At 43.5% G+C, this 20,882-nt stretch overlaps 1 protein-coding gene across 9 annotated transcripts in view; it reads left to right on the top strand.

Annotated features, from left to right (window-relative positions):
• Positions 1–20,882, top strand: part of C8H1orf21 (chromosome 8 C1orf21 homolog) — a 241,691-nt gene that overhangs the window by 184,620 nt on the left and 36,189 nt on the right. The window contains exons 6-7 of one of the 9 annotated variants that reach the window (XR_006174694.2): positions 7,492–7,728; positions 9,167–9,310. The exons of 5 other annotated variants lie outside the window; for them this stretch is intronic. Coding sequence is in view for 3 of the 4 variants with exons in the window: in XM_005290719.4 (XP_005290776.1) it covers positions 2,656–2,694 (39 nt within the window). In the remaining variant the exon portion in view is untranslated. Of the gene's footprint in view, positions 1–2,426; positions 2,540–2,655; positions 3,418–7,491; positions 7,729–9,166; positions 9,311–20,882 lie in introns of those variants that run through there. 3 more of the 9 variants (XM_024103786.3, XM_005290719.4, XM_042851286.2) reach the window with 3 other exon arrangements.

Here is a 20,882-nt window from a genome sequence, read left to right as displayed (position 1 = left end):
TATTAATTCAAATAGGGCCTTGTTTTCACTTTGTAATTCAATTAGTGTGTTCAGCTGAAGTCTCTCCTCCTGCTAGTTGCTTTAAGGGATCGTGTGTAAAAGATCTACATGTCACGCTTCAGGAAAATATGGGCAGTATCCCTGGTATTTCAGCCAGCGCTTTCACTCTTTCTCTTTCAAGTGCTGTTGCTGCCTACGCAAGCTAATTGGAATCAGAAAGCTGACAGAATGCTTAAAAAGTAGATCAGGCATCTGAGCCGACTGCCACACCAGGCAATAATTACTTTAAAATGGTCATCACAAGGGAAGCAAATGTGGAACTGCCCCATCTTTTAGGCACAGAAGTGAGCAATCCTTTATGCAGTGAAGCAGATAAATAAACAAAATGGCTGATGACAGTACCCCAACTTCAATTTAAATTCAAGGCTGGGGTGAGGAGGGTGTATGTCTTCAAAAACATTTTCCTTCCATCTTTCTGCTTCACTTTCAAAAATACAGTGGAAAAATAGAAAAATGGGAGGAGGAAGAGGGGAGATGCTAGTTAACATTAAACAGCCTCTAACAGTAATAATGATGCTCGGGGCAGAGCATTTCCCATGGAATAAATGACCAGCTAGTGTTTCCACTTATCACTAGGAAATATCTTGGGCCTCAGTTATTATTCTTTAACGGTGATTTTCACAGCTATACAGTATGTTGGCCCGTGTTGACAAATACTTCATCATCAGTGCTTAATCAGATAGTTTTGTTAAGAGTTTAGGAATTGTGTCAGTCTCTGAAATAAAGGAAACCAGGTGGTTTTGGCCTTTCTGTAAAATGTTGCCCTGTCTGTCCCCTCCCCATCCGCCCCCCAAAAATCACATGTATTAAAACCAAGTGAATTTTTTAGCTTTTCTAATGACCACAAAGGTGGGACTAAATATATGCTTGTTGAGTGCTAATCTTTTTTTAATCTACTAACAAAACCTACAAATTTCTATCTTCAGCCATTGACAATAAGGCACTGCTGGCCCTAGGGTTTAGACTGGGAGGACTGGTGCAAGGAAACGCCACCAAACCAAAGTGGACGTCATTATCCCATGGCAGCTCAATGGGTTTGAGCAACAGACCCAGAGCCACTTTATAGCTTCTATTCCTAGCCAATGTATAGTGCGTGTGTCATGTGCATCAAATAACTTTTAAGCAGCAGCAGAAAATGAAACAAGATGGTTTTGAAGACACACACACTATTGCCCGGATATGCCTTTATTCTGTACTTTGCAATTTTTAAACAATTTACTCTTAAAATTCTCTTCCTGAGCATAAAGACCTGGCAAGACTGGCCCAATTTCAGTTGTGGGGTATGGGCAAAACTCTATTCAAGCTCATGGCCTTTCACCCATTTGCAGTAGGACTGAATTGGCCCTCTGTGCTTTCAGAATACTATCAGGCTTGTATTCCGGCTGGGGCCCTCTCTACCCCAGACTTCTCCAGAGACATGAGTTTCCTCTGTTTTTCTTCCTTTTCCTTGCCCCTAGTAACTAGTTCTTTGACATGCTTCAGCCAATAATTTTTACCTGTGTGTTTGTGCATGTATTTGCTGAGTAGCCTGCACATAGGAACAGCCTGCATATAGGAACAGCAGATAGGCTTGTAATACTTGGACTAGGTTTCAAGGACTAATTTTGCCTATGGGCATTTGGGGTTTGCGTTTGTCGCATGGAGGACCAAGGTCCTAGTAGGAGCTTTGGTATTCACTGTGCCTTGAACAAGAGGCCTTGTCCCTTCCTGTCCAGCCCCTTTGGAGAGGCTGGTGGAGCTGAGGGTACTGGCATTGCATAGACCGTGCACTGAGGGGAGTACATTGTGTCTAACTCCATGGTGGCACCAGATTGAGTGAGGCTCTTTGCATCCTCGATGCACCCATGCAGGGTGCCTGGCACAGTCTGGCCCTTGATGTAGAGTAGTTTTGCAGCATTAGAAATGTTTTATAGCATGTATAAATCTTTCGGTATTTATATGGGCAAGATAGAATGGCAGTCTCTGCTATGCAGTGCAGTTTGGCCACTTGGAAAGTGTCTGTGTTGCTCAGCAGGCCTTTAGTTACATTGAAGAGTTTAATAATAATACTAAGCGGAATCTCCTCAAGTATTGGTGATCTAGCAAACCTTGATGAGCTGGTGAACTGTACTACTAGAAGTTTCATATTTCAGATGAGACAAAAAACTTAACTCACCTGGTCAGTAAGGATTCCCTGAAACTTTTCACAAGCTTTAGGGTATTAGCCTCATTGTCCTGGTTTAATTTCAATATGGATGTATTTTGCTCATATAAAAATCCCTTGTTGCTGTTAATGGATAAAGTATTCCTCTTCATTTTTCTGTACCCAAAATGGTTGTCTTATTTTGCTAACACTATTATAATGGCTGCTGCCTTGCACTCCATAGGTTGCTGCATTCTAGTGGTGGATCTACATCTCTGCATCTATTTAGATGCATCTACGTGTAAAGTATCTTTGTAAATCAGTGTATAGAATCCACTGGGATATGTGGATGAAAGGTGTGTGTACTATCCTGTAAACCTCAGTCATCTTACCCAATGTTTCCAATTACTTATTTGCTTTTCATTCTCTCTCTCTCTCTTGAATTGTTCATTTGTGTGTGTTTCTTTTTAAAGGGTCGTGATTACTGTTCAGAAGAGGAGGATATCACATAGTGCCAATTCTGCCAATCAAAACAGGAATACTACTGTGTAAATAGATTACAACCCGGTCAAAATCTTTTGGAAGTCTTCTAGAGTGAGCAGCACTACATAGCAAAAGAAGATCATTTCCACATTGTATTCTCCATTCAGTTACAGCGTTTCTTAAAAAAAAACAGACAAGGAATATTGCTAAGAACTCGTATGGAACTGTGTTTGTTGCTGCTAGTTAAAACTTGTTGCAACTTTTCACTTTTCTGTGTCCAGATATGCAGGAAATCCTTAAATTTAATCTGAAAGACGCTGTTGATTTTACTAAGGTTGCTGGCCTATTTTCTATTGGATGAGGTAGTGTTATACAAAACTTCCATAACTGAACAGTCAAGCTTCTAAGAAATCCTCAAGCTGTTTGTCAGTCCACAGATGGGCTGGAGTGCTTAGTATTACTGGTGATTTCAGCCTTTGGAGATGGGATGTGTTTTGCCATGACAGGCCTTGTTTCTCTACTGGGAAGAAGTTGAGAAATTATTGTCCGTTAAAAGCATGTTATCACACAAATACTGGAAGTGATGCAGGAGCAGAAATTTGTATTTTAAAGGGAAAAAAGTTTCATTTAATAGGTATCTTAATCAAGGACTAAGCTTACCGTATTGGCTTTTCTGAATGCGAATGGAAGTGTGATCACAATCATTTGAATCCCTTTTTTCTAAGAAAATAAACATTTACTGTTTTTATGTATTCTTGTCTTTTACCATTCATACAGTTCCACCCTTTATGAGTCTGGGGAACTTGGGAAGGCAAAGGCAGCCCTCTACAATTCCAACTCCAAGATGCTAACACTTTAAAGCACCTATGCCCATTTGGAATGTCTGTTGTGTGTTCTGTAGAGTTTTATTTTTCCGTATTATGCAAAAGAGGATATTATCTTCTTACAGGCAGATGTAATATTTTTAACAAATATGGTCATGAGTAAAAATAATCTTAGAGGGGGGGGAAACACCTTTTGTATTTATTCTTTTAAAGTAGTTAGGTAACTGTGCCTGTCTTTATCTTTATATGACAGTGTGTAACCCCAAAAGATGACCACACCAAGAAGAGATTCTGTTTTTGTCAATGTGCTACCAGGACACAGAGGTTTCTGTATTAAGTTTGTTTCAGTGCTGTTTTGTTGGATTATATATGTGGAACATACTGTGGATTTTGAGATATATTCAAGACAAGATTTTCCAATGACTACTGATTTTAGGTGCTTCCATTTTTTGGTGCCCAATTTGAGGCATCTTAAAGAGCCATTATTTTCAACTAGTCACATTTGAAAATCTTGTCTAAAGTTATGAATCCTGAGTATTTGGAGTTGTGGAGGGCCAATGATTAAAGAGATCTCCAGCAACAGAATGCAGTGATGCTAAGGGTAGAGTTAACAACCAGTATGAAAAGGCTTTGTACTGTTTTGAAGTTATATCATAGTGGAGCAATTGATGCTATACTATTGCTTGAATGATGTACAACGCGACCCTCAAACTTTTCCCTGCTCTCTCTCTCTCTCCCTCCCCTCACTTCCTCATTTTTCCCGCCAGACTTTTTCCCTTTTCTGACTAGAGAGCAGAGATAAAAAGCAATGAGGTAGAATCACATATTCCACCACATGTGCACTCTTGAATAGTCAACATAGTATATTAATACTTGTTACATTTCATCTTCACGCAGGACTGGTTCTAGATGTCTGTAGCAAGAGTAATATGTCAGGAGGCTTTAACGAGACTGCTATATCAATCTGCCATCTGATGAGGGCATCTCAACTTGCCATCAACAGTACTGAGAGTTAAGTGCTCAGTACATCACGGGATAGGGCACAAAGTTACCAATAAGCAGCTAATATTTTTCAGGGTAAGATTCCAGGAACAACTGTCCTAACAGACAGGGATTCTACCAGATTGCACGGATTTTTATCCTGCTTGTGGCTGAAAATTGCAGGAGATTTCCAGTTTCCCAGATCTTCATTCAGTTTTATCAACTGATTTTAACAGTTTAATCTTGTTTATTTTGTGGCATAGCATATCCCAAGCTGACCAGAAGCTACATTTTCTCATCTGTGATCCAGGTGTCACATCATTTTTATCAGGATTGTCCTGGTTTCTCCTGGAGTTGAAGCATGACAGAAACAGGTTTGTGTTCTCCTACACTGTGACTGTACCTCTGTAGTACTGAACTTGTTTCATGAGTGGTGTCATCTCTCAGTAAGGTAGCCATCACCAGGAGGAGCATCAGGAACACTCATTTTAATTCCTTAAACAACTTGGGGCCTGGTTTTGCAAGCCCTACTCATGGGAGCAATCCTTACAAGATTAAACCTCACTGGCTTCAAGAGAATTATTAAGGGTTGCAGGATTGAGCCCTCTTTTCAAATATAGTTAATAGTTTCCATGTGATAAATGTTTCTTGCCATGCAAGTTCTGTGTTGAAAAACACATGTACAGCAGTCCTTAAATATATCAGCCTCCGTCAGTATGGAGTTACTTTCAGCGTGCTAATACTAAATGTAAATAAAAATGTATAGTTGTTTATAATGTTAAAAACAAAGTTGGTTGCTGTTGTATACTATTGTAAGTCTTATGAAGGAAGAAAAAAACATACCTGACCCTTCTCATGTGTCTAATGTGACTGTACTGTTAAGCAGCTAGTGTTTTAAGCCTTTGTGTAAATTATAACCTGACTTGCGTATTGCTGCTTTCAAGTGACAACAGCAGCAAATGCTTGGGTGGGCGGTTGTATTGGTGGTTGCAATGGTGAGGGGAAGGAAGTGTTGGGAGGAGAATTTGGAGGGAAATTAATAGCTGCCAGTTGCTCTTTGTGGAATTCCTGACTGCCAATGGGTGTGGAGGGATTGTCAACAAGATTCATAGTTACTTTACCAATTTTATTGTGCAGTAAGTATGAATAGAATTGAGAATTTTATTATTCCTGTTGTTGACATCTGGTCAGCAAATCCTGGACCATCGCAATATTTGTTATCATTGACAGCCACCATGCAAAAAAGAGAACTTTGCATTGACACTTTTCTGTGTTCTCGCTTTGGCTATTGCCTGGTCATTTAACTAGCTGTCTTATTCTTTTTGTCAAGAAAAAGCAAAGTTCTGCAGTTGTGATAAAAGGAAAGAAACTCTGTTTCCTGAAACAACAAAAAACAGTCTCTTTTTTTCTAATCTCCAGTGTCAGACAGAGTTCTGTAAAATAAGATGGCTTCTGAACATTTAAGGCTCTGTTTTGACATCCTTCTCTCTACACCTGAACCATTGAAAGCTGTCTGCTTTGTTTGGCAAAGCAAGAGGACTCCATTGGAATGTTTCTTGAAGATTTGATCAGTGAGGTACTGAGAGACCTTCATCAGAACAAGTGGAGAGAGTGCATACAGCTGGCTGGAAGTAATATGCTGGAAAGTGGGCAATGAACAACTGGACCTCCTTTAAGTTGAAAATGCCTAGGAGTGAGATGTTAACTAAATGCCTGTTCTGTTTTGCCATTGGTGAAAAATAGTATTTAATTTATTTATTGGTTTTTGTAAGAGAGAGAACTTGCAGGTACCAAAAGCAGAAGTGTTAAGCTCTTCATATAAATTATATTTTTAATCAGGTCTATTTTGTTTCCTTTGACAAAGACACATCAAATTTTGCTAGAAATCTAAAAATATAGTGCCAGTCCTCCTCTGCTAAAGGTCTATAATAATATAAGCAGATTACTGTAGATTTAAAATTTATCTCTTCTCAAGTTGTACCTCAAAGATACTTTTACATGATCAAATACATTTGGGGGGAGGGGGAATTTAACTGTACACACCATATGTGCTGCTGATTATTTTTAAGGCATGTTATCCAAGAAGCACCAAGAAAGTGATTCTATACCAAAGTGTATTGTTAATAAGGTGCCTTTACCCTGGAAGCTTAGGGTGAAATTCTGGTTCTCTGTACAGAGCCTGAGTTAAAGGGCTTTGTGTTTGAATCTGCACCATTTGAATTTTCTTTTCCACCCATAGAGCCCTGGTAAATGCTCACATATATTGTCATAATTGATCTGCATTAAGGACCAAATCCTGGCCATAACCCCACAGTCATCCTGCAGGTTTGTGCAATGTGTGAGGTGGGGCAGGAATTTCATAACCTATTAATAGAAAACAGTATCACTGTGCTAAGCGTTTGGGCTGGTCACTATAAAATCCATTAGCATTTTTATAAGGGCATTTATTTCTATACTCTGGATCCTTAGGTAAATAAAATATCAAACTTCTGAAGAGTATTAAGAGACACTGAAAAGACAGTCTGGCACCATTGGAGTGGGTTCACTACCTAACCCTGGCAGAACTGTGCTAAGTTCTCTGTGTAGTAGTGTTAGCACAAAGGCAGAGAATTTCACCATTATTGTACTTGATTCAGACACAAAGGGGGGGGAGGTGGAGAAGAGTTTGGCAAAGGCAAAGCTCAGTCTTCAAAGGGTCTAGAAGGGAGATATTTGATATCATGTGCTGACAAGTGAAAGGGTTAAATTCCTCTTCCTCGGCAAGAGGAGGTCTCCAGCTGTTGACAGTCACTGAATAAATGAGGCAGACTGCAGCTGGGGATGGTTTCTCATCAAGCAGATAGCCCTCTCCAAGGGAGGTTTGGGGAAGTAACACTTTCCTACTGAGAATGTCTCATGGAATGGAGGGCTGCTTTACACAGGACTCTTTTTATAGTGCTGATTAAAGGGTTTTATTTTTATTTAACCATTGAAGTTGTTCTCTCTATCTCCTGAGACTAAGCCATGACCCATTTTTTCCAGGGATTCAGCTCTCTTTAGGCCTTCACATGGCAACAACCCCCCACCTGTAGCCTTTGCTCTCATGCAGAATTTTGGGAAATAGGTATTTACTTGCATCTCCAGAACAGAAGGAACTCTTCAGCATGAACAAGATGGAACTGTGCTTTGTACAGGAAATATGCCATTGAAGCTGAAGAAATAAATTGCCTGGGGTTGCACTGAGAACATGGACAAGAAGCTGCAAGTCAGGATTTTTATGTATGTATTTCTGTTTAAGTGAAATATTTTCTTCCAGCAATATCCTCATGTCTTGATTTAACAAGCATCCTTGTGAAGTAAACACTAATACAATGTGCATATAAGTTGATCTCTGAAATCAGGGTATTGCTGAATGTTAAACTAAAGGTATGTGACTGGCAGGAGAGTATCACGCTTCTAAAACCTTAATCTTGGGTATTGTCTTGAATTGGTCATTGAAGAGAATCCTGGATCAGCTCTGTTTTGTGGACATCTGGTACTGGGGTTGCCAATTTTGGTTGGACATATTCCTGGATGTTTCATCATATGACATAATCTTTAATTCAAGGTTAATCTTTAATTCCTGGAGACTCCAGGACAATCCTGGAGGATTGGGAACCCTAACATATTATTTTAATACCTTTGCCACTTACATGGGGGGGGAGGGAAATAGAGACACGGAAATGCTGCATGTGTGCTTGTCTTGTGAGGCTTTCTCAATCTTTGCTTCTGCCAGTGTTCTGTCTCAGTTTCTGTGTCTAGTGCAATATATGTAGGTATATTAAAAGGTAAACTTTGGCCCAGCCTTAGTGTTGCTGCTTTGCACTGCCATGTGGAGAAAATCTAGTTTTAGGATTTAGACTCATTGACCAAGCCAGAGTTTTAAGGGCCATTGCAGGATCAGCTTTTTCACTCTCTGAGCATCAGGAATGTCATGTGTTGGTCTTCACTGACTCCTCAACCAATTAAAGGTGCTAACAAGATCATTTCCACAGTTGCTTTCTTAGTAGGATTGTGGCCTTGAGGCTAAGTGGAAAGGTGGGAAAGCCTCAGCGCTTTCTTACGTATGTCTAATAGCTGATGAGGGGGATCTGACTGTATCCTACACTTGTGATGGGGGTGGTCTTATGGGTCTTTTCAGTTGCTAACTTCCATGATCTCCTTGTCAGAGTACTCCAGCTGGCATTCTTGAGATGGCTGCAGTGTTCTCCTTAATGGCTACAGAATTCCATTGACTCTTGTCATGTTATAGCATGTGAGTTAGTGGGAGATGGAGAGAAGAAAGCTGACTTCTTAACAGGATCCTGTTAAAAAACAGAATAGACAACTTTGTTCTTTGTATCTCTCATGTTGCCTAATATTAAAGCCTCTAGATTTTGAATGCTGAGAAAATAACATGAGAAAAAGATTTATTGTCCAGTTGCTCTGTTTGTTTGTTACCTGGATGTGTTCCCTAATCAGCACACAATGTCAGATGGCACTGGTTCCTCTCAGCTTATAATAAATTTAGCTGTGGTACTCTAAGCCCCTGAAGCAAGAAGTATTGCATTTGCACCCACATGCAAAATCATTATGTATTAATAATACCTTATATATAGTGCTCTTCTATCATGCTTTTCGTCTGTAGATCTCAAAGCACTTTACAAAGTAGGTCAGTGTCATTACCCTTGTTTTACAGATGGGGAAACTGAGGTACTAGGAGGTGAAGTGACTTATCTAAGGTCACCTAGCAGTCCAGTGGCGGAGTCGACAATAGAATACAGGTCTCCTGAGTCCCAATCCAGTGCTAAAGCTTTTAAACAGAATCTTATGAGAAACCCTGGTAAGGCCCGTAACTGCTTTTTTCAAATGAATGGCATGAGGTTATTTCTGTATGTGTTTGACATCACCAGATCTTTGCAGTGCTGACTGCAACAATTCAAAACATGTAGATTGCATGGTGAGGTCACAGCAGGCAAAGCCAACAACCCCAGGTGTACATTTTTGTCTTAACACTTGAATGAAGTCAATCAAGCATCTCATGCTTAACTTTGAATATGCATAGTGTTGCTTTTTCATTAAGACTTACTAATGTTCTTTTGTAGTAACTGTTCTATCTCAAGGGAAGCCTGAGTCTTGCGTGTGATGTTTTTGTGTTATTCTGTGATACCGACAGTTGTAGGATGCTGAAAATGTCAATAGCCCAAGCTTTAATGGGGCTTGGAGGAAAATTCTGTTCTAGCCCAGAGTCACAGAAACAAATTCTGCTCTTTCACATTCAAGTAAATTTCAATCACATTGATTCCAGAGAAGTTACTTGGCTTTTACGTGCGCTTTTACTTCATATACCTGAGAACAGAATTTGACCCAAGCTCTGTCTCAAGTCATGAAAATCTACTTAGTTTAAAAAATATACTCTAGGTCAGCACTTTTCTTTCTTCTCAGAGGACAGGAGAGTGGTGATCATTCAAACACTGGGCACATTGACTAGGTTTCTCTAGAAACCTGGAAGCATAATCCAGTTGCTGGCACAGGTTGTAGCGATTGAGTCTGTCAAAGGATTTTAAAATCCTGAAAAACAGATGTCAAATGCCATAGCTCAGCACCCTTGATTACTGTTGTTGTTGTTTCCATTGTGTAGCCTGCTGCCAGTTTCCTTGGTTCTGGGCTGCAGGTCTCATATTTACTCCAGCCTCCTCCTATGCGGGAGCTGAAAGCTCATCAAGCTCATTCCCAGCCTTTGTTTCTGTGCGGTAACACTCTTCCAGCTGCTCTGAACTGTAGTGCTCTTGAAGGGAGATTGCACATGACTCTTTAGGTAGCATCTCGCTTTGACTGATGGAACACAGTGTTACAGAAGTGTTCCTATAACTTCAATGCCATTGAATAGAGCTAATAAACTGGATAGGGTAGTGCCTAACTAGTATGGCAGTGCCTGGATGCTACAATAATGGGTGATATGTTAAAAATAGATATACAAATTCTAGCATCAAGAGTCTGAAGGCAGCAGAGGTAAGCAGATGAGGTAACACAAACCTAGGAAAGTACTCCCGGTAGTAAAGGGACCTAGGCCCATAGCCAGAGACATCCCACATAGCCCTCCTCCCCAAACAGACACCATCATTTCTGTTGATATCCAGCTGCTTTCAAAACTCAAAGGAGTGGACCAAAGATTCCTGCTTTGGCTGCTGGACTCCATGGCTGGCTTCTCTTTGCAGCTGTCTCCCAAACCCACTTGTTGGAGGTGAGAGATACCACCCTGGGTCCTAGTGTTCCCAGAGTCAGAGTGGGGTGGGGAGGAAGAGTGGCCCTGGCTGGGCCCCTTTTTCCCCAGGCCCCTCCGGTCCCTGCTTCAGCTGCTTCTGGTCCTACTGGCTGGCTCCTCCTTGCAGCTGGCTGCCAAGCCAGTATGGCATGGGGGACATGGGAGAAGAAGCCACCTGGGTCCTAGTGCCCCCCAGAAAGTGAGGGCGGGTCTCTTCCCCAGAACAGTTCGGAGTATTCCATTTGTGTCATGCAAGAAATACCAGGAAGGGACCCAGCATACCTGGCTTCTCTGTGTGTTATAATCACACACAAAACTGAGGTACTGTTAAATAAATATGTCCTACTCTGCTTGCATTTGCTACTTGTTGCCATAAAAATGTGAACGCCTTATGGAATATGTATTATTAACTCTGTTGTTTCTGAGGAAGACATAATTTATACAGGGAGGGTGGGTGGATAGACACTTTGCATAGCTACAGAGGTGCAACTGTGCTGGGGCCCAACCAGACGGAGTGGCGCTCCAGCCCTTCATCTCGTGCATGGGGTCACAACACTACTCACTCAAATTTGGCCTTGCTGATCCTCTGTCAGGTGGAGGAGTAGCTGGGCCAAATTTGAGTGGCATTGTGACCAGATGTGCGGGGGTTGCAGTGCCACTCAGGTTTGGCCTGGCTGCTCCCCTGTCATGAGAGAGGGGGCAGCCGGGCCAAACCAGAGTGGCGCTGTGACCCTATGTGCCAGGCGTGCAGTGCTATTCATCACTCAAATTTGCCCACGCCATGTGAGTGCGGGTTTGCCAGTTGGAGCACTGGGATCAAGAGGAGCCACTCTAACCCAGGATGGGAATGGTGAGTAGCCAGGAGGCCCCAGGGATGATAGGTGAGAGTCTGGGGGGTGAGTTGTTAGCGGGCTATGGGGTGAGTTGGGGAGTGTCGGAAGGCTTTTGGGTGAGGGGTTGGGGGCAAGTGAGGGTACTTGTTTAAAGGTGGGGGCAATGTGGGGTGTTGGGGTGAGTGGGGGATGTTGGGAGCTGTGGTTGATAGGGCTAAGGTGTTGGGGGCTGCAGTGAGTGGGATGTGTGTCAGGGCTGCTGGGAACAGTCAGTATAAGTGGGGGCTGGTAGAGGAAGGGAATATGTGGGGTTGGAGATTCATTCAGGGTCTGTGTTTGGGGGGTGGTAGAGAGGGGCATTCTGGGATATGTATGGCACTTTGCTGAGTGGCCTCTGATCAGAATCAATTTCTTCTCTCTGTAAGGTAAGCAACATTTTAGTTTTGGAAATTGGGAGGCAGGCCCTCAGCTATTCATGCACCAGCACCATCTGGGCCCTTGTTACACCGTGGTAAATGACCCCTTGTGGAACACTATGGCGCAGGTATTGGTCACAGAACATGGAGTCTCACTTCTAAGTCATTGGCTCAAATGCCCCCAAAGTTGTTTCCATCTGATAGCTGTTTGGTGGTGAAAATGAGCTCAATCTCAATTCAGTTCCCTAAGAGAGAGAGAGGTGCATATCACAAGATCCAGTGCTGTCACTGCTGCTGTCTGTGTCGTACTTTAAGCAAAGAGGCCATGGACTGAATTAGTGTGAAATACTGATTGAGGCAAACCGGATGAGTGGGGTCATGTTTGGGAACCTTGTGTCCATACATACTGCCATGCCAGTGCTGTGTACCTGTTCTATGTAGTAATCCTCATTGTCTAGCACTCTCCATCTAGTACTCTCTGCGAGCATTAAAATCAGTAAAAACACACACATTTAAATATAGATATTTTTGAAAACAGCTGACGGTTCTGATAACTCCCCCCCCAATAGAACACATCCATTTCCTTCCAGGTGTTGAATACAGGGTGTGTACACAAGTACAAAAATATAACCATGGAACTTAATCTGCAACAAATAATTCTGCAGAGGGACTTCAACCATCTTCCATCTTAGTCAGATCAGCCTTACCCTCCCACAAACTGAACTGGTTACTTGACTGTGGAACTATCCATAACAGGTATGTTGTGCACACCCATTTAGCCTGTACCCCATCCCCACTGAGGCTGATGCCCAAATACAGTGTTTTCTAGGAATCCCATTGGGAACTGCAATGGTGTAGAGTTTATATTGATATATCTGGGCTACCTTTGAAACTTGGCAAAGATTAATGGGAAGTGCTATAATTTGCAAAGGAAGGAGAGGAGGGCAGAAGTACTAGGCTGGTGACAGTGTGTTCCCTGTAGTGTGGTAGGTTTCCCCAGACTTACAGGGAATGTTGGCTATTTGGCAAATGTCCTTTCTTCAGACAATCCTGTGTGGAGATGAATGGTAATGCAATGCCATAAAAATCTGTCAGAAGGATTCACTTTTTGCAATTAGCTTTGAATGTTTCACTGCAGGGCAGTCTTGTGCAGCACTTGTGCAGTGCTTTTGAAACACCTAGGACAGATGGTTGGATGGTGGGTGGACAGATTTTACTGAAAACTGCAAGTAGTTTACAGCTTTTGGCCAAACCAGCTTATATTAGAAACTGGAACAGAAAAACAACTGGCTAATAATGGGCTAGTAATATTGCTGCTCTGGTTCCAAATGTACAGAATTTTAGGCCCAAGGAACTATGAAATGGAAATTGATCCCACATGCCCTCTTCATGTCCACTGAGTTTATTTACGTGGGTGTAAACCTTGCAGGATTAGTCTATTGGGGCTTGATCCAGTGGGAAGTCTCATTCATTTCAGTGGGTTTTGGATCAGCCCTTTATAAAGAACTTAACTTTAGCTAGGTGACTTGGGAGGATGTCCAGGGGTGTAATAATTCTTGGCCATGCACATAGCATTCTTGATGGGGAATGTTTTGATAGTCTTCACTGCTTGTCATTTCAGTTTGGTAAATACACCTGCTTTAAAAATCCAGGTTTATATGGAAGAAGAATCCTTTTTTTGCAGGAAGAGAAGAGAATCCATTTGTCTTTGCTTTTAATATAACATCTGGTCTGTCTTATCCTGTCTTCCCCCCACTTCTGCAAATATTTTCAGTAGTGTTTGAATTTTCAAATGTATCAATATGTATCTGAGATTTGGCATTAGATGCGGGTGGCAAAGGCTCAATCTAGATATGACCAAGGTGAGGTTGGTTGGTGGGATGCAACTGGAAAGAATTGGTGAGGATTATATTGACAACCCTAATCAAGGCTAAGAAGCCACCATTTTATGATGCTGGTTTGTATTTTTGTGGTCTTGTTAGATCCAAGGTAGCTACTTGCTGTTCCAGTAGCAGCTGGAACCCTTTTTATTTTTATCCCCCTTTTCCCCACCTGGCAAGACAAGTGTGACAGTTTCTTTTGGATGTGGATCTCGTTCTACTGAGCCATGCCATTGCCACCTTAAGACTAAAATACCGCCATGTGGTCAATATGCAGTTACATCTTGAGACTATCGAGAAACTAAACATGGTTTCTGATTCCTTTCAGAGAAGAAGGATCATCTTGTAGTTAAGGCACTTGTAATGGAGATGGCACCCACCCCTCACGAGAGTCCCCTTCTGGTCAGGTGTGAGCCTGCTGTTTCTCAGCTTTTGGAACGGGGTGGTACCTGTCTCTTGCGAGTGCCCCCCTGGTCAATGGCATGTCCCTGCCTCAGCCCTGCCACACTGAGCTATCCATGGTCCTGCTGCACTGCCAGCCAGCCAGGAATCTGGTCCTCTCTCTTCCAGCTCCAGGCAGCAACTGACAGCTCTGTCTCTGTTGCTTCTTTTTCTATGGCCCTCCTGGCCCCTGATTGGCTGCTTCCACTCTAGGCCACCTTGAGGACTTCTCTGCTTTTTTTCTGGGGCAGGGTGAGGCAGGGCCATGAGGCCTCCAGCAGGGGTCCTCTGGACCTAGTCCACCCAATCACAGCACCAGACTGAAATGCAGAAGGTCTGAGTCTAGTTCCTGGCTCTGTCATAGACTGACTGCTTGTCCTTGAGCCAAAGCCTAGTAATGTTGCTGTGCCTCAGTTCCCCATCTGCAAAATGGGGATAAAAGCACTTATTTGTTTAGATAATATAAACTCTTTGAGGCAGGGACTGTGTATGTTGACCAGCACAATTGGCCTCTGATATCATGTGGGGCCCCTAGATACTACTTTAATAAAAAAAAAATTCATTATAAGGAAATGTAGGCAGTCTGTAATATTACACATAATGGGTTGGGGATTTTTTAGAGTGTGCATTTTTAGTCGTAAAAGTGCCCAAAGTAATGGATGGGCACTTGTTACAAATTAAAATAAATATTTTAGAATCTGAGTTCTAGTCTCTGCTGTAAATAAGAATGAGCTGAGAAATTGAGCACCAAAAAGGCAAATTTGAGCTTCAAAAGCTGTTGCAGTTATAATATAAAAATTAGTTTCATGATAAACATTCAAATCTCAGCTTATATTTTAATTTTAGCAAGTTTATAAAACAATAATTATCTGTGATTTAATTTGGAGTTAGAGATGATTCATCTCAATCTGCTTGGTTGACGCAGTGGGCCTTTACAGTAAGGAAAGCTTCCTACTGCTTAATGTACACGGTTACCAAGGAGTGAATTAAATGTCAGTTAAAAAGAAGCCTGATGCCCACATGCTTTTGAGCTTTTCCTGCCCTACTAACAGCATCAGTTGCTCTGCTTCTTCACAGATCATGGGGCCCAAAGTGTTATTTTTCCTGCTCTCTTAGAGGACCAAACTGTTCTATAGCATCTGTTACATGGACATTTCTTTAAGAGGCCAATAATAATAATGCTGTGGTCTCACCAGTCAGTGAGGGTTTCATGTAGACTGTGTGTGTTTGTGTTTTATGTGCACATTTTATATGCATAATACACATTTCTATGGTGTGCATCCCCCTAATGACTATTTTCCCCACCCCTCTCTAAACCTGAGACTCCCTGGGCATGCAGTTAGTCTTTGCAGAATAATTTGAACACCAGCAAACCTGAGCTCTGACAGACCAAAGGTGAAGTGGATACAACAATCATGGCCCCTTCCCTGAAAGTGCCCTACTTCTGGGCCAAAGGTTCCCCAACTGTGGTATCTGTACCACTGGTGGTGTGTGAGCTTGTTGAAAGTAGTACACTGTAACATGGTGGTCTGACTCCTGTAAGAGGTAGTGGACCTGCTCCAGACATGATCCCTTTAAGGAAACAGGTATTCAAGAGAGCAGTAGACCAGCTGAGGAAGATTAGCTACTTCTTTAAGGTGATAAAACCGAGCTGTTAGGTGACACTTCCAGGAAGGTTTCAGAGTAGCAGCCGTGTTAGTCTGTATCCGCAAAAAGAACAGGAGTACTTGTGGCACCTTAGAGACTAACAAATTTATTAGAGCATAAGCTTTCGTGGGCTACAGCCCACTTGCATCCGAAGAAGTGGGCTGTAGCCCACGAAAGCTTATGCTCTAATAAATTTGTTAGTCTCTAAGGTGCCACAAGTACTCCTGTTCTTTTTACTTCCAGGAAGATTAAGAGGGAGAGGGCAGACTGCCAGGAAAGCAGAATTACAGTCAGAAGAAATGCTCCCAGGGATGGGAACCAGAAGAGAGACTGGTGGGCTAAGGAAACCTGCCTGAGTCACAGCCCAGCCCCAAGGAGGAGGAATGTGGGGCCCTGTAATCAAGGGGAAAGTCCAAGGACCAAGGGAGGATCTGTGGAATGGGGCTGGACCCTAAAGACTAGTGGGCTGGAGAAGCCTGCTTGAGTCATGGCACAGCCCCATAGAGGAAGGCTGCAGAAACTCTTAAGCAAGAGGTAGTTGTGAGACCAGGGCAGGAGGAGGCTTGGGGGAAAGAATCTGCAGAGAGGCCAGGGGCTGCAGTGGGGCTGGCAGAGGAAACTGGCTCAGAGGAAACTGGAGGAGAACCTGAAGCCTTGGAACAAGAGTGAATTGAAGCTGAAGCTACCTGATGCCCAGTTAAAGCCCCATGCTTCCAGCCAAGACTCTCCCAGCCCTCTAAGCCCTCCCTGTCCTTTTCCCCCCGCACTCTCACATCCCACCAGATCCTTCTGTGCCCTTCCTTCCCAACCTCTCTCCCACACCACCAGTGCCTTCCCAACTCTTTTTTCCACCCCTCTTTTAGGGTACGTCTACACTGCAGCTGGGACCTTGCCTCCAGGTCCAGGTAGACAGGTTTGCACTAGCTGCTCAAGCTCATACACCAAAAATAGCAGTGTAGATATTGTGGCAAGACGGCTCAGGCTAGCCACTGGAGTACAGATCAAGGGGGTCAGGCAGGCTTGTACTTGGGTGGCTAGCCCGTCCGGCAATATCTACACTGCTATTTTTAGCATGTTAGCTTGAGCAGGGCTAGCATGTGTTTGTCTACCTGGGCTTTGGCCTGCACCCAGCTGCAGGAGAGACATACCCTCTCCCACTGCCGGAGGCCTTGCTGCCCTTTTCCCCCACATTTACCCACCACCAGAGCCCCGTCTGTCCTTTTTTCCCTCTCTCTTTCACCCCATCAGGACGCTCCCTGTACTCCAGCCAGAATCCCTACCCTCAGTCTAACCTGTTAGAGCTTGGCAGGAAATGGTTTTCCTGTCTTGTGAAACTTCTTATGATTTCTAAATTTTTCCCATTCTGCATTGGGATGAACTTGAGATCTTTTGAAGTTTTTGTCTCTCTCTCACTCACATACACACACAAAAACAGTGAAAGAGACAGACACCCACTCATAGCCAATAGCCTGGTGATCAGGGTACTCATCTGAATCAGTCAGGCCTGGTACTTGAGCCTTGATCTCTCACATCCTAAGTGCCCTGACCACCAGGCAGTGCTGGGGTGGGTCCTTTTCTCTTTGTGATTTTGACCAGAAATTGTATCCTAGACCTGCGAAACCTTTTCCAATGAAAACTTTCCCACAAAGTTCCCCCAAAAAATTGGTTTTGACAAATTGGCATTTTCTGACCAAAACTTGTTTAGCTGAAAAATTCCCAACCATATCTAAACCTTATGTTCTCTAATCCTTGCACCCAGATTTCCCCCTGCCACACTCCCTTTCCTTCTAATTTCCCTCAAGCAGCCCTCCATCAGCCTAATTCAAAATTAGTTTTACAATGAGTCTCTAAATATTTAAGATTGCCTATTTAGGCCTAAAATAAATGTGCACAAAAGGAGAAATTTGCATCTAATACTTCAAACATTAAGAAGGTGGTATGTGAACCCATAAAATTTGGGAACCACAGTTTTAAGCCCTTCACAATTAAATCAGGGGGCTGCTAGTCAGCTTGTCAGCTGATCCCCATTGTTTGGGATCTTACAAGGAAATAAATGGAGTCTGAGATACTCAGTATCCGACTCAACAATGGTTTTAAAGATTAAAACTAACACCTTAAATTGCATCTGCAAGCCAGAATAAATCTCGGAGCAGAGCCACAGCTTGTTTCTAGTAAGAAATCCCCTTAACAAATGGGTGAAAGTTTGAATAGCCCCCATATAGGGAGCACTGCAGTATTTCATCTTGCAGGTGACAGAGGAGCGGGTCACTATGGCAAAGTCCATATCTGAAAGAAAAGGTACTAACTTTTCTGGCCAAGGTTAAATGATACACGGTGCTCTTGGCTGCTGCCATAGCCAGGGCATCCAGAAACAGCTGAGGCTCCGACATGCGCCCCAGCTTGCTAAGCTAAACTCTCTCAGGCTTGGTCTACACTACCCCCCCTAATTCGAACTAAGGTACGCAACTTCAGCTACGTGAATAACGTAGCTGAAGTTCGAAGTACCTTAGTTCGAATTAGTTCAAACTTACCTTGGTCCACACTCGGCAGGCAGGCTCCCCCGTCGACTCCGCGGTACTCCTCTCGGCGAGCTGGAGTACCGCAGTCGACGGCGAGCACTTCCGGGTTCGACTTATCGCGTCCAGACTAGACGCGATAAGTCGAACCCAGAAGTTCGATTTCCAGCCGTCGGACTTGCGGGTAAGTGTAGCCAAGGCCTTAATTGAGAGCTGATGTCACTCCTGATGTTTCTTCCAATGTCCCCACCCCATGCTGCCAGCATAACTTTAGTCTGTTCTAAATTAAATTTAGCTGTTTTGCCTTTATCCAAGTCTCAATCCATGCAGCAGACTGAGTAAGACCTACTAACCAGGAAATGCCACCCATGTTTTGGAGATGCCACAGCACTCTGCCTCCCCCAACAGCCTCATAGATGTTATACAGGTGACATGACTGAATAGAAGAAGGCCCTTCAAGGAGCAGATGAGCAATTATACTATATTCTAGTATATTCTGTACTATACTCTCTGGGACATCTCAGCAAGGATAGAACAGAGTCATACAGAGTCCTATATCCTTCCTAGCACAGGTCAACAACACCGTGTCAGTAAAATCAAAATCAGCTTGGTTTTCATCCTCCGCTAAAGATCACCAGCCAGCCAAACCAAAGTGCTCACACTACCATTCTCAGGGTTAAACCAAAAGAAGCAGGGTTAAGGAAGTCAGATGACACCGCCCGCTCTGCGTATACAACTCTTCTATTAAAAAGGAAGATTGGAGACAGGGTGACAATTGGAGAGATTATCAGTGTCAAGGAATGGTTTCCTGAGCAAAGACAAAGCAATCACTTGTTTCAGGAATGGTTCCAATATTCCCTCCTGAAGGGAAGTCACTGGCAGTCCCCTCAAATCATGGACCCATTGTCTCTTCGCTACATTTTACCAGCCAGGAAGGACAAGGGTCCATCTCACTCTTGAATAGTAGCTTGAAGCTCCATCAGAGCCTTATTAAGTGATGCAGACCAAATCTCAGCGAACAACTCTGCATTTGCTCAGCCTTTATGGAAGCCGAAAGCTCGGTCTGTCAAACTATCTTATTATGCAATAAAAACACCTACAATGAGAAACACTCGACTTCACCCCAACGTGGAGACAACAAGAATCTATCTAGCTGCCTGCCTTCTAGAAGAGACCCATTGATCATGACTAAGGATACGATTTTGTCATGGAGGTCACGGAATCCATGACTTCCAAAGACCTCTGTGATTTCAGCCCCTGCGGCTGGGAGCTGCAGGGTCCCTCTGCCTCCCACAGCGGCAAGAGGTGTGAGGTACCCCCACCGCCTGAGGCAGCAGGCCCCCAAGCTCCAAGCCGCCGCAGGCAGCAGGGGTACCCTGCAGCTCTCGGCCGCCGCAGACGTAGGATCCCTGGCCACGGCGGCTGGGGGACCTTGGCAGCTCCCTGGCTGCTGCTGTGGGGCAGGGGGACCCCTGCAGTTCCCCACCAGCCATTGCAGCAGGGGGACCCCCGCAGCTCCCCCCGCTGTGGTGGGGCTTGGGAATCCCTGCAGCTCCCCACTCTGGCAGCGGCAGAGGGATTCCCGCATCACCTCATCGCTGGGGAAGGGGCAGGGGGACCCCGCAGCTCTGAGCCCCCATGGGTGGTGGTGGCCCCAGAACTCTCAGCCACCCCGCAGCTACCTAATCCCTTCCCATTTTATCACGGATATTTTTAGTAAAAGTCAGGGACAGGTCATGGGCTTCCATGAATTTTTCTTTATTGCCCATGACCTGTCCCTGACTTTTACTAAAAAATATCCATGACAAAATCTTAGCCTTAATCATGACTTTAAGGGTGATTTCCATTAGCAACCCCTGTTCTGAATTGCTGCTAACAATGAAAAAAAACTCTTTTTGACTTAGTTGCTTTATAGCAGTTTGAAAATCACCTACTTAACACAGGTGAAGGATGTGATAAGTTGTCAGGTGCACTGTCCAGGAGAGACATACTAGGTAGTTGGAAGCAACTGCAGTGGTCCTCCTTAAACTAGCCAGTTGCCTTGGAAAACTAGGTAACATGAACCTCAGTAGTTGAAGTATTATAGATACTGCCTATGCTAAGTCTAGGGAGCACAGCAAATGCCATGTAACTTTTGTAAGAAAAAATTAGCTAAATTGTAAAGATGACAACTGTAGTTAAGAGTGAAATTCATCCCAGCATAAGAGGACGTATACATCACTTAAGGAGGGAGCAGGAGGAACTTAAATGGTACATAGAGTCTTGAGGGAAATATCGGAGGTGAAATGTTACTAAATGCATACTGGATGGTTCAAGAAGCATACAAGCGCCATTTGCATATTGGCTATATCCAGTTGTCATTGTCTATTTCTGATTTAGTGGCAGGTTGCTATGTAACAAGGTAAGAATCCTGCTGC

Source organism: Chrysemys picta, chromosome 8 (assembly GCF_011386835.1).
Source record: "Chrysemys picta bellii isolate R12L10 chromosome 8, ASM1138683v2, whole genome shotgun sequence".
NCBI lineage: Eukaryota > Metazoa > Chordata > Testudines > Emydidae > Chrysemys > Chrysemys picta.
The sequence above is the reverse complement of the archived record's forward strand: the minus strand, read 5'-3'. Positions and strand labels throughout refer to the sequence as shown.